The following is a 19,146-nucleotide window of genomic DNA, read 5'->3' as shown; positions in this document are numbered from 1 at the left end:
TTTTTTTTTAATGCCTTTTGGAATAGCATTTTGATGGAGATCGTGTAGTTAAAAATAAGAAAATATTTTGAATTTGTATATAATATTGTTTCGTTGAAGAACGTGTGACTAAAATTAAAATAGAGAAAAAAATATATTTTCGAAATAATGGCTGTTTGAGCCCCATTTTTTCATAATACATTTTTCTTCAAATTCTCTTAATAAAGTAATTTTACACATAAATCTAAAACGTTTCTCACTTTTCAACCACACATTTTTCAAAAAAATCACTATTTTGAAATCTATTTTTACCAAATAACGGGGCTCAAACAAGGTCTAACTTTTGATATTTCAAAGTAACTTACATGGTGGTTTTTAAAGTCACAAATTCAAATTCAAGCAACTCTCTGGCCATGACTCGACTCCGCCTAGTTAGACTCACTTTTAACCGTGGATTCTCTAAAGAGATCAGCTTCTTCTATAGTGGAATATAAGCAAAATAATAGCTCACGCTTGATTCCTCCAATTATAATTTTTGTACTAACTGCTATGCCACACGACAATTAGGGATCCTAGGATACGCACATGGACATTCGAATTTGGAAGCGGAACGATAAAAATATGTATGATAAGACTCAGCTGTTGTATACAGATGAGACTGGGGCTAAAGAGGACTTCAATGTGGATTATGCCAAAATTTGATAAATTTCGACTTAATGGCGCTCCTTTACACCAAGTAAAGTTCTAGAAGCCGAGCTCATGGTTAATACGAATTTAAAAATATTTTTTGACAACTTTGAAAAATATGGGATAATCGAAAATCATCTTCAAATATGACGTGTCCAACTAATTTACGGCCATCATCAGGGACGGATCCAAAAAATTTTAGCACACAAGCTAAAATTTAAAAGTATATATAATAAATTCATATATAACGTCAAAGTAAAATTCTTTTATTTTGAAATGGTTCCCAACGAGGATTTAAACATAAAATTCATCGGAAAGATAACAAGTAAATAACAAATAATTAAGATAACAAGGCAACAAGTAAACAACAACTAGTTAACTAACTTGTCTACAAGGCAACAACATTCAATTTCTGTATTTTGATGATAGAGCAACAAGCGACGAGGACATTTAGCCCTCGTTTGGCCCCATTTTTTCAAATTAAAATAGGTGAAATAATACTTTTTTCTTGATGAATGAGTGGTTGAAAAATACAGATTTTTTTTTTGTTTACGTGTAATATTATTTTATAGAAGATTGTAATTGAAAATTAGAGTGAGAAAAATAAAATTTAATCTAATGGGGGCCAAACGAGCACTTACTTATCAGGGGATCAAACTTTTCCTACACGCCTGCGTTGCACCTTAAAAAATGTTCAAACAAAGAAAATTTCTTCTGGACGTTCAACAAGTAGAAACAACAATGTCAGAAGCTGTTGTAATGCGAGTGCCCTACACTTCTACGAGATGCAATATTTGATTTGGGTTCCTTAATTTTCCAGAAGTGGGGGATTGAGAGAGCCTAGTTAGAGAAATTTTCACGACGGCGATTCGTAGACGGATAAGTTCTACTGCGCAGGCAAAATTGAAGTGCCGGAGAGTTAGAGACACTATGATGGCGTGAGCACTAAGGAGAGAGAAATAAAGAAATGGGAATTGAATTATGATTGATTTACTGGGAGGGAGATTTGATAGTTTAGGTTTGGGTTTGGCCAAGTTGGGTCATAACTTTGAGAGTTTTGATGGATGTATTGAATCATTTCAACAGAAGTTTTCCAAATCCTTCACATGAGCTGAATCCCACGTCATTAAAAAATGACCCCAAAAATCCCTACCCCACCCTTGTTTGTGTGTCTTCTGGAGGGGTTCTACAGAACCCCCTACCTGGTGCCCAAGCATGGCTCTAACTTTGATTTGGGTTAAGTAGTTGGAGTATATTGTTTGGATTAAACAGTGGACACGGGCTACTGGTTAAAAGACATGGGCTTAACTTAAAAAAATCTAGCTAAAAAAAAAGAACTTTTTGGATCTAGGCCAGGGTGAGCACATGCTGATGTCCTAGCCAGCTTGTGCCTAGATCTGCTGGCCGTCATTGCATAGTAATACACTTAAATTTGTACTATGGTCGCAACTTTGGCAAATAAACTAACATGATCAATATGACGCACAGGTGTGGCATAGACAATAGAACTTACCCAGTGATGCCAATGCAAGTCTATAATGATCCTTCATTACCCAACATGGAAGTTATAACCGAATGCCTCTAAAGGTAACAACATTTCCTAACGAAAACAAAAGCATATCAACTCTATACATTTCCTTGCAAAATAACAAGCATAACATCTCAAAACATTTCCTCATAGAAATGGAGCATATAACATCTAAAAACATACAACAAACTCACAAAAATGAAGTGATTGATAGTAGAAGCTGCTATATTATATACGACCTGCTCAAATTTTTCTATATCAAAACTAGAAAGTAATCAATTGAGCAAGCTAAGATGAATCGGAGAAGTTAATAAAGTCGCAAATGACAAATTAACACGCGATAGATTTTTGAGAACAACAGTATTGCAATGATAACTCGAATCCATAAATAGCACTTTTGTCAGCACTACAACTACATGCAATAAATTTATAAAGCTCTTACTAACCAAGCACATCAGAAGATCCAAGACCCCATACATCTATATGCCTTTCAAGAAACAACAGGTTTAAGCCTCTTGGTTGTAAACATTTAAGATCTACATGGATATCACATTTTCGTCCATTATTCAGATGATAAAATACTAGGGGTCTATTCGATAGTGATTCTAAGAATTATTTTTTTGACTGTTAGAGAGAAAAGTAGGTCCCACCTGTGAGTAAATAAGTAAAAAATGACGATTGAAATAGTGAAATAACGTTCAAAAAATTGATTTTTTGATGTGAAAAATTGCTACCAATTAGGGACTAGATCTTTATCTATTCAGAATCACTGGAGCGAAAGTTGTACTTGATGAAGAAAATTGCTTCACTACAATCATTATAAATCTTAATTGGCAAACAGATAGGTTAAATTATCAACAGCCCATGGATAAAATTTTTTGACCACATATCACATGCAATCCATAGCTGCTCATGAACTTTTTGAAAGAGTGAAGGAAGTTACAAGGGCTTACTCTGAGCATGTTGTAAATATACTTTAGACCATGAAGACATCCTGCAAAGTTGACATCTAGCCCACGTTTGGTTTGCATAAAAAATTAAATTTTTAATAAATTTTGATAAAAGTTGGTGAAATATGTAATTGAAAAGTTGATAAAAATTGTGAATCCTATAAAATTTATGATTGGAAATGAGTTTCAGAAAAAAATGAATTTTAGGAAGCGGAGGTCAAATATAGGCATAATTAATCGCCATTATGTGATTACGTTCTTTGAAGAATCACGTTACTTCTTTTGCAATTAAAGGACTGAAAGAAAAACTTCCTAATATTCACCAAGAAAGTAATGCTAGCCCTAGATTCGGATATAAAATTGACTCTCCACAACACTTGAAGCACTAGCGTATGACACGTTATTAAAGTGTCACCTCTTAATCTCAGTATCAAGACAACTAACTTCATTAATAAATCTACCGGTGATGTGAAGTCAATTGTGAATAATCAGATAAATCTTGCCTAATATCAAATAAAGATATTTTCGCATAGAAAGCACAATAGAGATGTTAATGGGCTCAGCATACCATGAGTCAGCTCGTTTCAAAATTTTGTAACTCGATTTATGAGTCACTACTCCCACCACATTTTTTTTTTAAAAATTTCATTGAAATTTAGTCTCTGTTTGATTCCTATTTTTCAACAATTTTTTTTTTTCAAACTCATTTTTTAACCACATATTATTCCAATAAAATAATTTGCATGACAAACCGGCCTCAAACATAGCCTCAACTGTTTCACCTTGTGAGGGAGCCAAGCTATAAAAGTAGTTGACTGGCTTGCAAGGAAAAATCAGCTCGGCTTGCTCGCCTCAAGAGTGAGCTGAGTTGACGAGTGACTCGTCTAATAACAAAGGAACGAGGTAATCATAACTCATGATCAATTAAGACCCCATTTCTCATCTATTATTTGAGAAATTAAAGAGCTTTAAATAATATTTTTTTTATAAAATTTGTGATTAAAAAGTAAAGAAACTTTATTAATTTATGTATAGAATCTTTAATTGTGTGAATGTATGGTGAAAAATGATACTATGAGCCTGTTTGAGCCACATTATTTCAAAAAAATGCATTTTTAAACAGTGATTTGATATCATTTTAATCACACATTTTTCAATAAAATAATATTACACGCAAATCAAAAAAATTTTCTTATTTTTTAACCACACATTTTCCATTAATACACTATTCAATAATATATTATTATCAAAATAATGTGACTCAAACACCCCCAATAACAAATAATTTAAAATTTTAAAGAGGGCCAAGCATGCACTAAATTGCAACGGGAGATCGCGAGGGGGTCGATCTAAACTCCAATATAACTTTTGTCCTTGGTCCACATTACTCCCTTTTCTTAGGCCGAAATATCAAGAAAAATGTACCTTTGTTTTGATATTTAGGCCTCGTTTGTTTTTCATTTTTGTAAGAATGAAAATGAAAAATATAGTTGTTATGAACTTCATGTAAAAGATAAAAATTTAAATTTTGTGACCTGATATGATGAATAACGATCATATTTTTCATTTAATGGAGAAAGAATGGAAAACAAAAATAGCCTTACAATTTCCCAAATTTTAAACCAAAATGGCGCCCTTTTCTTTCATCTTCCCGGCAGTCTAGGGTTTTGAAGTACGAACGGGGTTTTTTTCTTTTCTCAAAGTTCAATCTTTCCAAGGTATGCCCTTCAATTCAACATAATCATTCCCAATTAATGAATTCTTGTAAACCATAAATCAAATGGCTTTCTCATTTACTCCGCAACCGCAACCGCAACAACAATCCCCATTCCAACCCTCGCCATTTTCCCAAACCACTCCATTTCAACAGCCGCATCAATTTCAATTCCAACCCCAGCAGCCACAATTGCAACAGCAACAGACGCAGCATCCTCAGCAGCTTTATCTTTTAACTAGCGATAAAAGTCCCGCTACTTATAGCACCAAATGGGATGACCTCCACCCTGACTCGCGAAAACTCCTCCTGCAAATTGAGTAAATTTCGGTTTCATTTTATGTTTTTCTTGGGCATGCGTTCTGCATTTCATTTTTTTCCAAACTTTTTGAGTGATTGGGAATATGGGTCTTTTATGGATGCAGGGAGAAAATATTGGAGTACAGGGATGAGAGCCAGAGATTGGATCAGTGCAGTCGTCTTTATGATTCTTCGGTTTCTAGCCAAGGATTTGAGCTTGATGCCAGCCAGATTGTTCAGGTGTATATATTTATGCCTTCTTTTTAAAATTTTCAAGAAGCTCTTTCATGTGTGTATTTTTATTTTATTTTTTGCTTCAGTTTAATTTTAACATGAATTCTGACAAATATTCGAAGGCTAATGGGTTGGAGAATATGCTTTATACCTCCAACTGAGATATAACGAAACGAATTTGACAATGTGAAGCAGTTACACTGAGTTCTCAATTAGTGTCCTTGCTAATGTTTTGAATAACTGTTTGAAATTTCTGTCATTAGTTACAGGCCTCATCTTAGAATATTTCTCGTTGTTGTTCTGCCCAGTCATGTACTTAGCTGGTTAATGTACATGGCTTCAAGTATTTTTTTGGTTGGTTAATCTTTTTGCTAATAGATTATTAGGTTTGTGGTTAAAAATTGTCAATGGCCAAAGCATTCGATTTTTCGTATTGAAGATTGTGGACATATTAATTTGATTGAGAAAAAAAAAAAAATCCATACATTCTTTGTTTTCGTGCTAATTCATGGCATCGAATATTTCCTGCTTTGTTGGTTAGTCTGCTGCTACATTATTAAGTCTGTGCTTAAAGATTTTGGAAATACTAATTTGATTGAGAAAATAATTCACAGTTATCTTCGTTCTCATGCTACTGTTTGTATATTGCAATTTCTTAAAGTTACATATCTTACTTTTCAGGACCTTGGTGGAATCAATATGTCAATGGAAAGACAGAAAGCAATATTGCAAGAGCTAATGACTGTTGTCAAAGATATGTTAAAAAATGCCGAGGTTGCTGTTCGTTCATACATGATGTTGCGACCAAGGTTTCTTCAGCAAAACAAAGCTGCTGCAGCAAGTGCTACCACACCATCCCAGACATCAGGAGCAACAGTAGGTCTGACATCCAGTAATCCACCCCCAACTAATTCTATGATGCCAGTGTTTGATTTTTATAGTGGTATCCCGAAGAAACCATCACCATTTTTGCAACAGACTATTGCCAGATTTGAGAAGTTTCTCTCTGATTGTCGCCAGTGGATTGAAGACTTAGAACAGTTGATTATCTTAGATTCTGACAAGAACTCTTTCAATTCAAGTTCATCCTTGTTGCAGTCTCTACCCAAAGTAATGAAAAATGTACATGACTTTTTTGTTCATGTTGCAGCAAAGGTAATCTTTCCCTCCCTAGGTTGTAAATTGTAATTGACGAACTAACATGCCGTGGTTTTACAACTGTCAGTAATCCCATGCTTTGTGCATTTGTTTTAAATCTAATTGGTTCGATTTAAGGGAATAGTTTGGAAAAAATCACGAACTTTGTCATTTCAATAATGATGCGACCTTTCAGTTTTTCAGTTGAACATTGTGGTAGTTTATCATTTCAATTTTAGTGAACCACGGGCTATGCTCTGTTTTATTGCCAGAAGGAAAATATGCTTGAACTCCTACATGGAATAAAATGATGGGTAATGAAAAGTTTAGAATACCAATATTTTTTACCCCCTGAAAAGAAAGGAAATAAAATAACCTCTTCAATTCCACACCTAATTCTCAGTCCCTCAGCCAACATTTTATCTCAGATGAAAAAACCTGGGTATTTTTTGCTGTCTGCTTCATGAAAAAGGCACAAATGTGCAATAAACCTACAGAAGAAAGCTAAAGTGGAAACTCATAGGTTGCAGTGACTCTCCCACAGAACTACTACTGTTTTACATGTCACAGAAAAATTCCAGATCTCTACAGAAGTCAACAATGCAATCAATAGAATAAAAACTTTGATTAAGCTCATCCTTTTAGGAAACTTTACTAATGCAGGTCCTGATCCGCATAGACCAAGGGTGAATACTCATTGTCTATGCCATGAACTACCAAGGTATCCATTCCTGTTCCCCATGCTTTTGCACCTCATTGTCGTTAGGATCCCAGAGAGCTGCCTAAGCTTTTGGTATTTTACTGGTCTTCCAGGCTGTAATCATAAATGTGTACAACTATCTTTTTTATAGGTACAATTACTCTAAGAGATCTAAGTTTAGCTTTAAATTTACACTGAAACGCTGTTGCTGAAAATTGGGATGTATCTGCTGCCATCAGTCCTAAGTCCTAACAGGTTTCATTGGGAATTAATTCTGGGCAGAAAGATAGACTACGCTACAACTTCAAAATGATAACAAAAAGAAAAACAGAAATGCAATAAAAAAGTTAGCTACCATCTAGACTATTGGCAAATAGCAAGTTTGTCTTATGACCGAAATTGTCCCAGTGGAACAATAGCCTCCTTTATGGCTCTCATTTCAGTTCCATGTTGAGGAGACAAATATGATTCTCTTGATGAATCACCGCAGTGGAGTAATGACCACCTTTTTATCCCACATTCAACTCGGTGTTAAAAGAGAGAAAAATACCATGTTCAGACTCCAAATATTCAGAATCTAATCACTGCAGATGCAGATAAAGCTGCCCTATGCACCACACCCACGATAATTGTTCCAGCATTTCCACATTCCCAGCTGCCACCGCAGGCTGTAATTTTTAATTTCTACCAAGTAAATGTTACCCTACTGACCATATGCTCTGGAAACCACCTTTTTATCCCACATTCAACTCGGTGTTAAAAGAGAGAAAAATACCATGTTCAGACTCCAAATATTCAGAATCTAATCACTGCAGATGCAGATAAAGCTGCCCTATGCACCACACCCACGATAATTGTTCCAGCATTTCCACATTCCCAGCTGCCACCGCAGGCTGTAATTTTTAATTTCTACCAAGTAAATGTTACCCTACTGACCATATGCTCTGGAAGAATTCTTCAGCTTGAGTGCAATATCACATGCCTGAGCTCCAGCTATCATCACAACTACTAGGTTTGTTCACTGCAATTGATGTTTTGCAATATAGTCTCCTGGTAACGAACTTCAATTCCCAGAATACCGGGTTCTGATCAAACACAATTTGCATCACCAACACCCGTGCTATCCTGGTGTCAGTGTTAAGGGACAGGCCATATGTGGAAAACGTGAATGCTGGCTGACGGGCGTAAATGTTTGATGGGGAAGAAGGTCTTGTTCAAATTTTCCTCTATTTTCTAAACACTCTTTTGGGTGGGCTTATTCCTAAAAAGTAAGCCAGCTTTTTGGTGCTTACCTTTAGGAAATAAGCCCACCAAATATGGTCATATTTATTTTTTGAATATTTTACATATCATGGTCCACGTCATCATTTTTCCACGTAAGATCGTGTGTGTTTTTGAGGCTCATTCAGGACGTGCTAAATTGAAATTTTAATTTCAGATATTGATTGAATTACTTGAAAAAATTGGGTCATAATAGAAAACACTCACGGTTTGTGATTATCTTAAAAAATGCTTTTATTGGAAATTGGAAAATATCCTTGTGTTGGAACTTTTGCCCTTCCCATGCTGTTATTATTGTTTTCCTCACATTTTCAGAATGCAAGGATGCTATATATCACTTAGTTCATTTCAGAATGCAAGGATGCCACATTGCATATAATGATATTTTGACTTTTCCAACCGTTTGTTTAACAATCTTGCTTTATTGATACGGGTATGCCGTTCTTATAACTTTTCCTATGGTGATGTTGATTCGATGCTTGTCATAATTAATGCTGTAGGTGGAGAGCATCCATCAGCACATTGAATCCATGAAAACTACGTACCTTGCTGACCAACGCTGTCGTGGGGATGGGAACGATCCATTTCTTGAGGCTGATCGGCGGGAAACAGCCAAACAAGAGGCTGCTGCTCGAAGAGTGCACCCAACTCTACATTTGCCGGCAGTTTGCCAACCATCAACTCAAGTGGCTGGGCTGCTTACCAGCTCCGCTGCAACTGGGACATCAACTACACCCATATCAGCTTCATCTGGAAGTGGAACCTCACTCTTTGCTACACCATCTGCTGTCACATCACTTTCTCTGTTTTCCACTCCTACCACATCTGCTCCTGTCTCCTCTTTGTTTGCATCTTCTGGTGTAACCCCTCAGACTTCACCTCTTGGTTCATTGTCTGTTTCCACCTCAGCTTTTGGCACTTCAGCTCCATTATTTAGCTCAACTCCTTCTGGACCCTCAACCTCTTCAACTCCTTTTGCTACAGGTAACTTTTGAATATCAAATTAAACAATCAACTTCAGCATTTTCAACCAGTCTATCTAGATGACTGGCAGGAGAAAATGGAAATTGGTTAATTTATATCATTTTATTATTTAGCGTAAGAATTTGATTTCATTGTTTTACCCCAGAGCATAATTATTTTTCTTGTTGAAATTTGGTGGAATGGGCTGAATTTTAGTTCTCTACTTTCCTATTGAGAAATTATTACCTGTGAAACAACAGGAGCTCCTCTTCATCAAGTTCAGATTGGTTATCACATATGGGTTTAAATGAGGTTATGTGATGTTCAATGCTTTCGTAACATAGTTTCCTTCCACTGGTTGCCATTTTCTTTGTGTTGTTAATCGTAACTAATCTACCCTTCTCGTCCTGCTTTTCAACCTATCTGTATTGGTTTATGATATGCTTCTATGATTTGTATCTTGCTACTTGACATGAATATTGTTATCAACTAGTTCTTGGTCAACATCATTTGTACTTTGACTAATTATCACGACAATTTGGAGAGCAAACTTTTCTATCAACTGCATACTATTGCCAAATGAAGTAATATATGAGACAAAAAATTGTCAGTAATTCAAATTATATTCCAGGCGTTTTACTCCTGTAATACTTATATTTAACCATAATGTTTCTTTTCCCCTATTTGAATATCATTCTTTTTGAACTTTTCTTTACTGGATTCCTTTGCATTGTCAATAGGAGCTGCAACAGGCTCAGGAGCGAGCTTTGGGACTATTTCAGTGAGTAATTTAATTTCTTATTTTAGTTATCTCTGGGCAGGCTTTTCGTATCTTTCCCTTTGCTTCCTTATGTCTTACTCACTCCCTGGATATCTGTCCTCTCAAAAGAAGAATATGCTTTGCATGTGAGAAAAATTGTTATTGTTTTAACTATCTGACATTATAATGTACGTTGACTTACTGGAGCTGTCTGCTGAAAATTGATTGTTACAGAGAAAAAGGCAAATGGAAATGAATTTTTTAGATAGAATCACACAGATTAGAACATTAATTCCCTAAGATTTTTTCCATTTTTATCTAGGCCTCTTTTCCGATATCATATCATGATAAGTGATGAGTCATTTGCTGGTTCGATTGAACTTGGATGTCATATTTTGACATATTGCTTCAGAAAGGTCATGTGTGGAGATTTTATCATTGAGGTTGGCATATTTTAATGTACACGGGAGCATAATGGAAGAATTCCAAAAGTGATACCTATGATTGTTGAAGGTCAGCAATTCACAATCATAATGAATATTGAAGTCAATGATTGTTAAGACTGAGAAATGTTGGTGACACAAGTCTGGTGGGATTTCTAGATGTTTGATAAATAAAAGAAAGACGTACTCTATGCTGCCAGTAGCAATGACTGCAGGATACGAAGTGGTTCAACATAGCCCTTTTTTCACGGTCAAAGTTAAAAATAGTCACTTGAGTATAAGAAGTTTTGACCAGCTTAACCTTTGGTTAACTTTTTCACTTACCTGCGCAGATACATGTTTCTGATATTGAAAAAATGCTACAGTTATATTACTATTGCTAGGTTATTGTTTTAAAGGGTTTTCCCTCAAGATCTATCAAAAAGTTGGGTGGGCATTATTAAAAAAAATCACGTGAACTGATAGTGTAACAACTATATTGTAGTAATGGAATAAGGATCTCCGAGAAGGTTGAAAGAACCCAAGATAAATGAAAGTCCAGATTTTGCCTAGTTTTCGTTTACTGAAGAAATGGCATTTAACTTTCTGATTTTTTAGGCACGATAATGAATGAAATAGGAGTATAGATAAGATTATTTTATTAATACTCTAAAATTCTGGTCATTGTAAAAGAGACTTTACAATGTGGCCGTATTTCACATTCTTTCTCCTACATGGTCATTTTCAGAAAATTGTCTTTCAGGATTTATGTTTTGTATGGACAGTAGTTGCTGTTGAGCTTGATCGCTCCTGCTGTAAGTGGTTGAGTTTGTTGTGTTGGGCTTGCAAGGAGTTGTTTTAGTTGTGATCTGTGTTTTTTTGTTGGGGTTCTGCATTGGGAGAAATGCCAGTGGTTTTATATGATATTTTATGTATTTGGAGTTTGTCTTAGTAATTAAACATGGACAGAGAGATTATTTTTTTCACATTGTTTGCAGCATAAAACTGTATAAATCTTGTCCCAGATATCTTCATTTTCCTGGAAAACTGGTCAAGCACCTTAGTGTTAAATGACAGAAATTAAAAGCTTAAGTTGTTCCTGATAGGATATGAATTTATTTAAATTTGCCTTCAACAAGCCCCCACGCGCTCGCTAGACTCACTATTTTCATCGAAGGCATAAAAAGTGCATAAGTTTCATTAATGGATGGCTGTGAGACTTGAATTCAGAACTTTAACTTGCTTTAATACAATGTTAAACAATCTGAAGTTAAAGATTCTGAATCCTTTGGACTCCAAGTGTAGTAATTTTAGAGATTTTGATTATGAATCCTTTGGACATATATGCATCTGTCTACTGGCCCATGAAGATATACACCTTGCTTTTCTTTTTGGCACCTTTTTTTGTGCTTTTTTGCGTGTTAGCCTGGGAGAACTGTGAATGTTGGTTAGCAATGAAGGTTCTAGCATAATCATCATCATCTGGATGAAACGTGTTATTAATTCTCATTGGGTTTGTCCATGTTCAGCATACACTAGGCTTTTGAAGTAACCTGTTACGTCTCCTTTGTCGTGCAGAAGGCAAGAGCTAAAAGTCGCACTGGCCGTCGGTAGTCAGCTTCTTATCAGTTCATCAAAATGGTGGCAAAATTTTGTTTGATTTGCTTTCAACTTCTAATGAGAACCAGATATTGCAATGGATTCTTATGGCCCTAGGATATCACGTGCTCCTGTAGTTTCTGGGCTACCGATATTTTCATTGAGTTGTAAATTACCTGACTAAAGTCAAATTTCAGTTTTGATTCTTAGTGCTACCAATTTGCTGCTTGAAAGCAATGCCATTGTAACAATGTGAAGTTGGATCTTTGTAATTTTTGCAGCCAGAGTAACTAGAAAACTTCTGTACTCGTCCAATTTCTTATGAGCTCTCAGTTGCTGGAAATGTAAATCTGGAATGTATCAATAAGCTAGACTCATATTGCAAGTTGTTTCATGCCATAAATAAATTTGAACACTCAAGAAATCTGTTGGAAAGGTGGATTCACATTTCTTACAACCAACATAGTTCTCTGGGAAAGCATGGAAAAAAAAAAAAAAGGCTTGAATGGTAAGGTCCCTCTATCACTCTAGAATGAAAGGAATGATTTCGTAGTTCTTAATCTGTGAAGATGTAACATGATTCTTTTCCCCAGGGATCTTAGATGAGGGACCCTAGGAGAGTTGCACACTTCATTTAGGTTTAAATCTAATAAGAATAATATTCTATGACTAACAATTCATCTATTTTCAAATTGATCTATTTACTATCTATTATTTGATTGACTAGTCTTTTATATTGGATTGGGTGAAAGGTCAAATGTTTTGGCAATTTCTCATCTCATTCAGTTTGCTTTTGACATTTCTATTTATATTTTTCTTATGGATTTTTAGCATTTTGAAAATCATTCTGTTGTCATGATATCTGCAGCATGGTGACACTTTCCCAAGCGATATTTTACTCAAAGATCACTATCCTTGCCTTTTCCTTTAATAATTTGATTGATTATATGAATTATTTTTTGTTCCTTACTTTGTTTTCCGTTAGATTTAGTGAGATTGTTCGCAATCACTTTTGGTTAGTTTTGATATATTTCTCTCATCTAATCTATAATAATGATATCACTTTTCTCTTGATTAGCTGCTTCTTATGTTATATGAAAAATGTTCTTAGAGCATCTTCAAGAAACTCTTTAAACATGAGATGCTCTTTATTTTAAAGAGTCAATTTTTAAAATTATGCTCCAAAAGATTCTTTAAATAAATATTTTAATTTGGAGAATTTATTTTTTATAAAATGCAGTTAAATTGTTTTAATTTTCAATGTAGGTAACTAATAAAATAATTTAAAGAAAAGCTAGTTAAAATAAATGATAGAGAAAAATAAAAAAATATTTTTTGGGAATAGTGAAATTAAGTGTTAAATATAAATAGTTTGTTAGATTTAACTATTTAAATTTACAGATGCTCTCCAAATGAAAAAATATGTTTTTTTAAAAATAGAGAATTTTAAGGGAATACTCTTAGCCACCTAATCTGCCGCTCTCTTAATTTAATCATTCTATTTTGTTATGTTCACGCCTTTATTTCCTCTACATGTATCCAATGTAAATCCTACTCGATATTACCTTAAAGCTTAGAATGTTTAGTAATAATTTTGTAGAACTAACCTTTTGCTCGGATTCTCTATTATCGAAGGATATTGCAGCTACAAGCTTGTGAAACAGATCCTGATCAAGGCCTATAGCTTGGCTAATTGTCCATATTGAAGGGATATTTGAGCCACATTATTTTTGAATAATGTATTTTGAAATAGTAGATTGACGGAAAATGTGTTATTAAAAAAGAAAGAATTTTTTTTATTTACGTGTAATATTATTTTAATGAAGAACGAATGATTAAAAAAAGAAAGAAAAATGTATTTTAGAAAAAATGAGAATCAAACATCCTCTGAATCACTAACAAGCTTTTGCCGATGGACTTTTCCAGTAATAATATTTATGAAAGAAAATTAATTATAGTGCTTTTGTCTCGTGGATATGCCTGAATATAGTCCGTAAATCTCAGTCTTGAAAATCGGCTCCACTGGAAAAAGTGAAAATTGGTATATCCCAAAATCTTGACATGTTGCAATTAATCTTGACCAGAACATGATATATTTTTAAAAAAATTTTTAACAAAAAAAAAAATCTCAAAAAAAAAAAAAAAAAAAAAAAAAAAACAAATACATTTTTTTTTTTAAATATTTAAATTTGTAATTTTTTTTTTTCGTATTTAAAGTATGCCTTCTAAATTCAAGTCTTGACTCCGTCGTTGGTTAATATAAGCATATTTGATGAACAATATCCACTTGATTAAATTCAAAATTTCCTTTGTTTATTTTCTGAAACGGGATTGTAAGTTTTAATATTTTTCTAAGATATACATTTTGAAATCTGTCATAATTTTTTTTATTTGTTTTATTTTTAGTGCATCTACTTGTGAGGATATATCATACCACTCAAGCAACTTGAAAAGTCTTTTTGTTATCTGGGTCAAAAAATGTACTTTGTGCACTTATGAACCGTGGCCTATATTCTTTTAAAGGATAAATTTTGCATTGTATTTATAGAAGCTGCCATTTGGTCAATTTTATCTTAAAATGTGGCTACTTTGAAATAAAACACCATATCTATAGTTTTAAATACTTAAAACAAATGTAAACATGTAGTTGCATACGGGGGAAACTTCAGTGGGGCGGTTGCACCGCTAAGGTGCGCCACCTCGATGGGTGGTGCGCCCCACTGAAGATTAAGTCAGTTGCATACTATGTATTTCAAATGTCATCTGCTTTCTCAGGCATCAGGTTACTCATAACTATACACAAAGTGTGCATTTCATCATTTTGTGGGTGTGGCTGAAAATACATGAAACTATTTGTAATTTTGTGACCTCTATCTTGCTTAAACCTAGTTCTTTCTCTAACATTAATTGTTTCACTCTCTTCCTCATTTTTAATGGAGCTTGCTCATGTACAACATTATTCGGTCTGATCATAGAAAAGAATCTCTTCAAGTGAACCAGCCTATCTTTTGTATAGGGCTTACTCGACGGTTGGAACAAAGACATATTTGGTTGTGGATTCCCAACGTCGTCCCATCTCCCTGCTGCTGCATATAGTTTCATAAGATGTATTTTTATTGCACAATCTTCTGCACCGGTGCTTAAAATCTGCTCAGCAGCGTTGATTCCAATTCTAAAATTTCCATTCGTGACCTAGGAGCTCAAGAGAGAGCTCCACAATTCCAGATGATTATCTATGAATGGTGATTCAGTAATCATTTCCTCGGCCTCCTCTAATCATCCTGCTCAACTTAACATACTTACCATGCAAGAATAGTGCTTAGGCTCGGGATTCAAACCACCAAGTCACAATGGTTGCAAGCAGCAAGTAGAGATATAAACGTTACTTGATCTGGTTTCACGCCTTGTCTCAACATTTTGTCATGAACTCAAAAAGCCTCCCAGCCTTCCCATGGTGACCATATCCTCCCATCATGGAGTTCTAGCACTTCAAATCACGCTTTCGTAAAAGGCAAAATATGGACTCAGCAGCTTGAAGTTCTCCATTCGACAAGGCTTCCACGAACAATCATTTCAGAGTTGTTTTCTATTTTTACGCCATCACCAATTCTACGGTGCCAAACAACCATGTCAGTCCTAAGAAACAACATCCTTCAGCAAAAGCATTGAATACATAAATTTTGTTGGACTAATTTCATCCCTGAACATTCTGCAAAAAAGTTCAAGGCTTTCAACTATCCCATCATTCTTCAAACACCCAGATATTACGGCGTTCCAAGCAATGGCGTCTTTAACCACCAAAAGCAACACACTACTTAGCACAATCCATATCCCCAAAATTCGTATACATCACGAGCAGAGATGTTTGAACACGAATATTATTCAAGAATCCAAACTTCAAAAAAGGGCATGCACCGAAGAGCCCACTATCTTATTATCAAAGCTAGAGAATGCCTACAAAAGGCTCGTAAATGACAATCCATCTGGCACGAGTCCCTCATTTCCCAACTCTGAAAACACCCAAAAGGCCAAATGTACATGGCGAGGACAACGAGAAAAGATGGAAATGAGCGCATTTTATGACACAATGTTTCTTTGAGGCATTTTGTTGAACACAAGTCGACAGTCCACAAAAGAACTGTTGGAAAATTTTCACCACCGGGGTTTGGAGAAGAAAATCGAGAAACGAGATATCAAGAAGATGAAATGAGTAGAGATCAAAACAACATATAAAGGCTCAAACACGAAATTAATCTCGCTGTCCTTAAATGATTTTTGCCCCCTCTTGGATATGATTTCGATGCTTAAAGGGTCTCGCGATAAACGGTTCGTAGGATTGATCAAGTCTTGTTGTAGAAAAAACATAAAAGCACAAATATTTTTCTACTTGAACTTGAAGAACACATAGGGAATGTATGAATATGGAAGAAAGGAATTTTCTTTCTTGTGGAATGTATTTGATACAATTCATATGTTGCACTATGATTTTCAATGTATTTGTGATGATCATCAAACACCTATTAATAGCCATGAAGCATTGCTATACAAAATGGTGCCAAAAGGAAGTGAAAAGCTGCCAAAATTTGAACCATAATTGCCTTCAACAGCTAATTGTTTCTTCTATACGGTCACATCGGTCATGAAAAATGGGGGCCTTTGGCCCTTGTTATGGCCACGTAGTCGCATGGGTCAATAATTTGGCTTTTCAATTCCGTTTTCATTCCATATGTCAATTATTGATTTTGAACAACATTTTTTCATCAATCCCCTATTTGTTCAAAATTCAATAAAATCTCACATTCAAGTTATACAATACTCATGCATAAGAATTAGATATCTTTCGATTTAAATTTAACCATAATGTAATCCAAACAAAGTAAATTCGAAATCAAAGGTAGCGTGAAACTTTAAACCAATTATTTCATATGACAATACCGACAAGGACACATACATTAGTATTGCATGTTCTTAATGCTATAATGGCCATTTCAACCAACTTTTAAGAGAAAAACTCCAACTCTCTATTAAGGCGCCACCATCTTGAATTTCGTCTAGGTGAAGTTCTTCCAGTACCTTTATTACTTTTAGAGACACAAAATATTTGTATTTTAGCACTGGACTTCATTAAGAACTTTAAGCTTAACCTTTATTTCTATAACAACCAACATTATTTTAATTAGATAGATAGAGTTATCGCAAATTTATATAATGCTGTAACTATCCATATATCGATTGACTTGTTGTTACACTTTGAACCCGTGGATTACCTTTTGAATGATAACAGGTAGGTTTGCCATCACTGGTGGACCTGTTTAGTTTAGGAGTTTCAACCCCATCATACTCGAAGTAGACACCTCTAAACTTCCTTTTAGTGGTCTAGCTAAAGGATCTGCTAAATTTTCTACAGAAATTATCTCACCTTTGATAAATTCCTTGTGAAGTCGCACCTAAGTATTGTATATATAGACTTTCCATTACACGTAACTTAGTATCTTTTCAAATATAACTAGCCAACGACCGATTCATTTGATAGATACGACTCGTCACCACCAAAAAATCTTTTCTTACTTACTAGCTTTATTGATATTCAAACATGGTTAGAAGTCAATCACTTTAATTTGTGGATTTCATATTTGGTTATTCACTAATCATCATTGAGTCATTACAATGATCTTTAATTTATAAATATTATTTAAATATTCTCATTGGTTTTCCAAGCGCCATAACTTGCTTTCACCCATTTCATCCACTTAGTGTATTTTATCTTTGTAAGGGATTTTCTACATTTTCTCATTCATAGATATTTTTCTAGTATAAGTAACTTTTAAACTAAGTTACCCCCACAATTCCTCAATTAGGAATTCATATACAATTTGGAATATTGCATCTTGAATTTCCCTTATAAATTCACAAGCGTTATTAATAAACCCCACATTTAGGGTTATACTCGAACTTAGAGTTCATCAATATGTTAACCCCCACATTTGGGATTATAATTGAACTTAGAGTTCATTCACTCTTTCATAGTTCATTCACTTATCACTTTAATAATACTCGTGAACGTTTTGGTATTTTCTGATAGTGATCATTAAGTCACAATGTACTTCAAACCTACTATCTTTAAATTTTTTATCACATAATTTGATCAAGGTCATCTCATAAACCGATAATGTTTTTTCAAGCATAAACCAACTTGTTGGTTGTACAATTGAATTCAAATTCAATTAATGAAGAAGATCAACCATCTTGATTTACAAAAATTACGACTTCTCCAATCAAATTCAATTTATTACTTTCACAAGATAGCACCATATCATCAAATAATAAGGTACATGTTTACCTTATTTTTATTTGGAGACGATCACTTTTTGTCATATGAAACTATAATTCTGCATAAGATTAGTTTTCAAAGATATTCGGCAACATCATCAACTTTAAACATCATTTGTCTTTCATAAAATATTTCCATATCCTAATAATTAGGCAAGCAATTTCCACTTTCAAAATAATTAGGATAAAACCACAGTTTGTCACACTCTCTTATGCAACTATAATCATCACAATTAATTCTTGTGAAGAAATGGCCATAGAAGTTCACATACTTTCTTTCCCAAAATTCTAACACTTTAGATTTTTCCCATATGTAACAAAACCGTGTAGGTCTTTGAGATTTTTTATGCAATATCATGATTTTCATTGCAATAATATACGCTCATCAAAACTTTAATCATTTAACCCTTTCAAATATTCTTCAAAGGAAGGAACATAGATTTCCTCCATGCACATGATTATTGATCATCATCAATTTACTTTTATATTGTGCAAATAGGCACCTCAAATAATAATAAACACCATTTAATGGATTGAAGTGAAAAAAAATACAATTCTCTAA

The 19,146-nt window shown here is 34.3% G+C and overlaps 1 protein-coding gene and 1 long non-coding RNA gene across 3 annotated transcripts; one reads left to right on the top strand and one right to left on the bottom strand.

The window, feature by feature from the left end:
- Positions 1-4,786: 4,786 nt before the first annotated feature.
- LOC111409178 (nuclear pore complex protein NUP58) lies at positions 4,787-12,560 on the top strand. 2 transcript variants are annotated; one of them, XM_023039162.1, is made up of 6 exons: positions 4,787-5,178; positions 5,284-5,398; positions 6,074-6,547; positions 9,011-9,494; positions 10,214-10,254; positions 12,237-12,560. In XM_023039162.1, exons 1-6 carry the CDS (start codon positions 4,925-4,927, stop codon positions 12,267-12,269), a joined length of 1,401 nt encoding a protein of 466 aa, XP_022894930.1. In that variant the 5' UTR covers positions 4,787-4,924; the 3' UTR covers positions 12,270-12,560. The 2 variants fall into 2 exon arrangements, with proteins under 2 accessions (XP_022894930.1, XP_022894929.1); XM_023039161.1 differs by having other exon boundaries at positions 12,234-12,560.
- On the bottom strand, positions 6,635-8,401 carry LOC111409179. The gene is made up of 2 exons (XR_002705452.1): positions 7,960-8,401; positions 6,635-7,734 (listed from the first exon to the last, which is right to left on the bottom strand). It is a non-coding gene; the product is annotated as an uncharacterized LOC111409179 (long non-coding RNA).
- Positions 12,561-19,146: the final 6,586 nt, after the last annotated feature.

The sequence above is a fragment of the Olea europaea genome, chromosome 14, assembly GCF_002742605.1.
Source record: "Olea europaea var. sylvestris chromosome 14, O_europaea_v1, whole genome shotgun sequence".
Classification (NCBI taxonomy): Eukaryota; Viridiplantae; Streptophyta; class Magnoliopsida; order Lamiales; family Oleaceae; genus Olea; species Olea europaea.
Note: the sequence above shows the minus strand (reverse complement) of the source record. Positions and strands in the feature narration are given on the sequence as shown.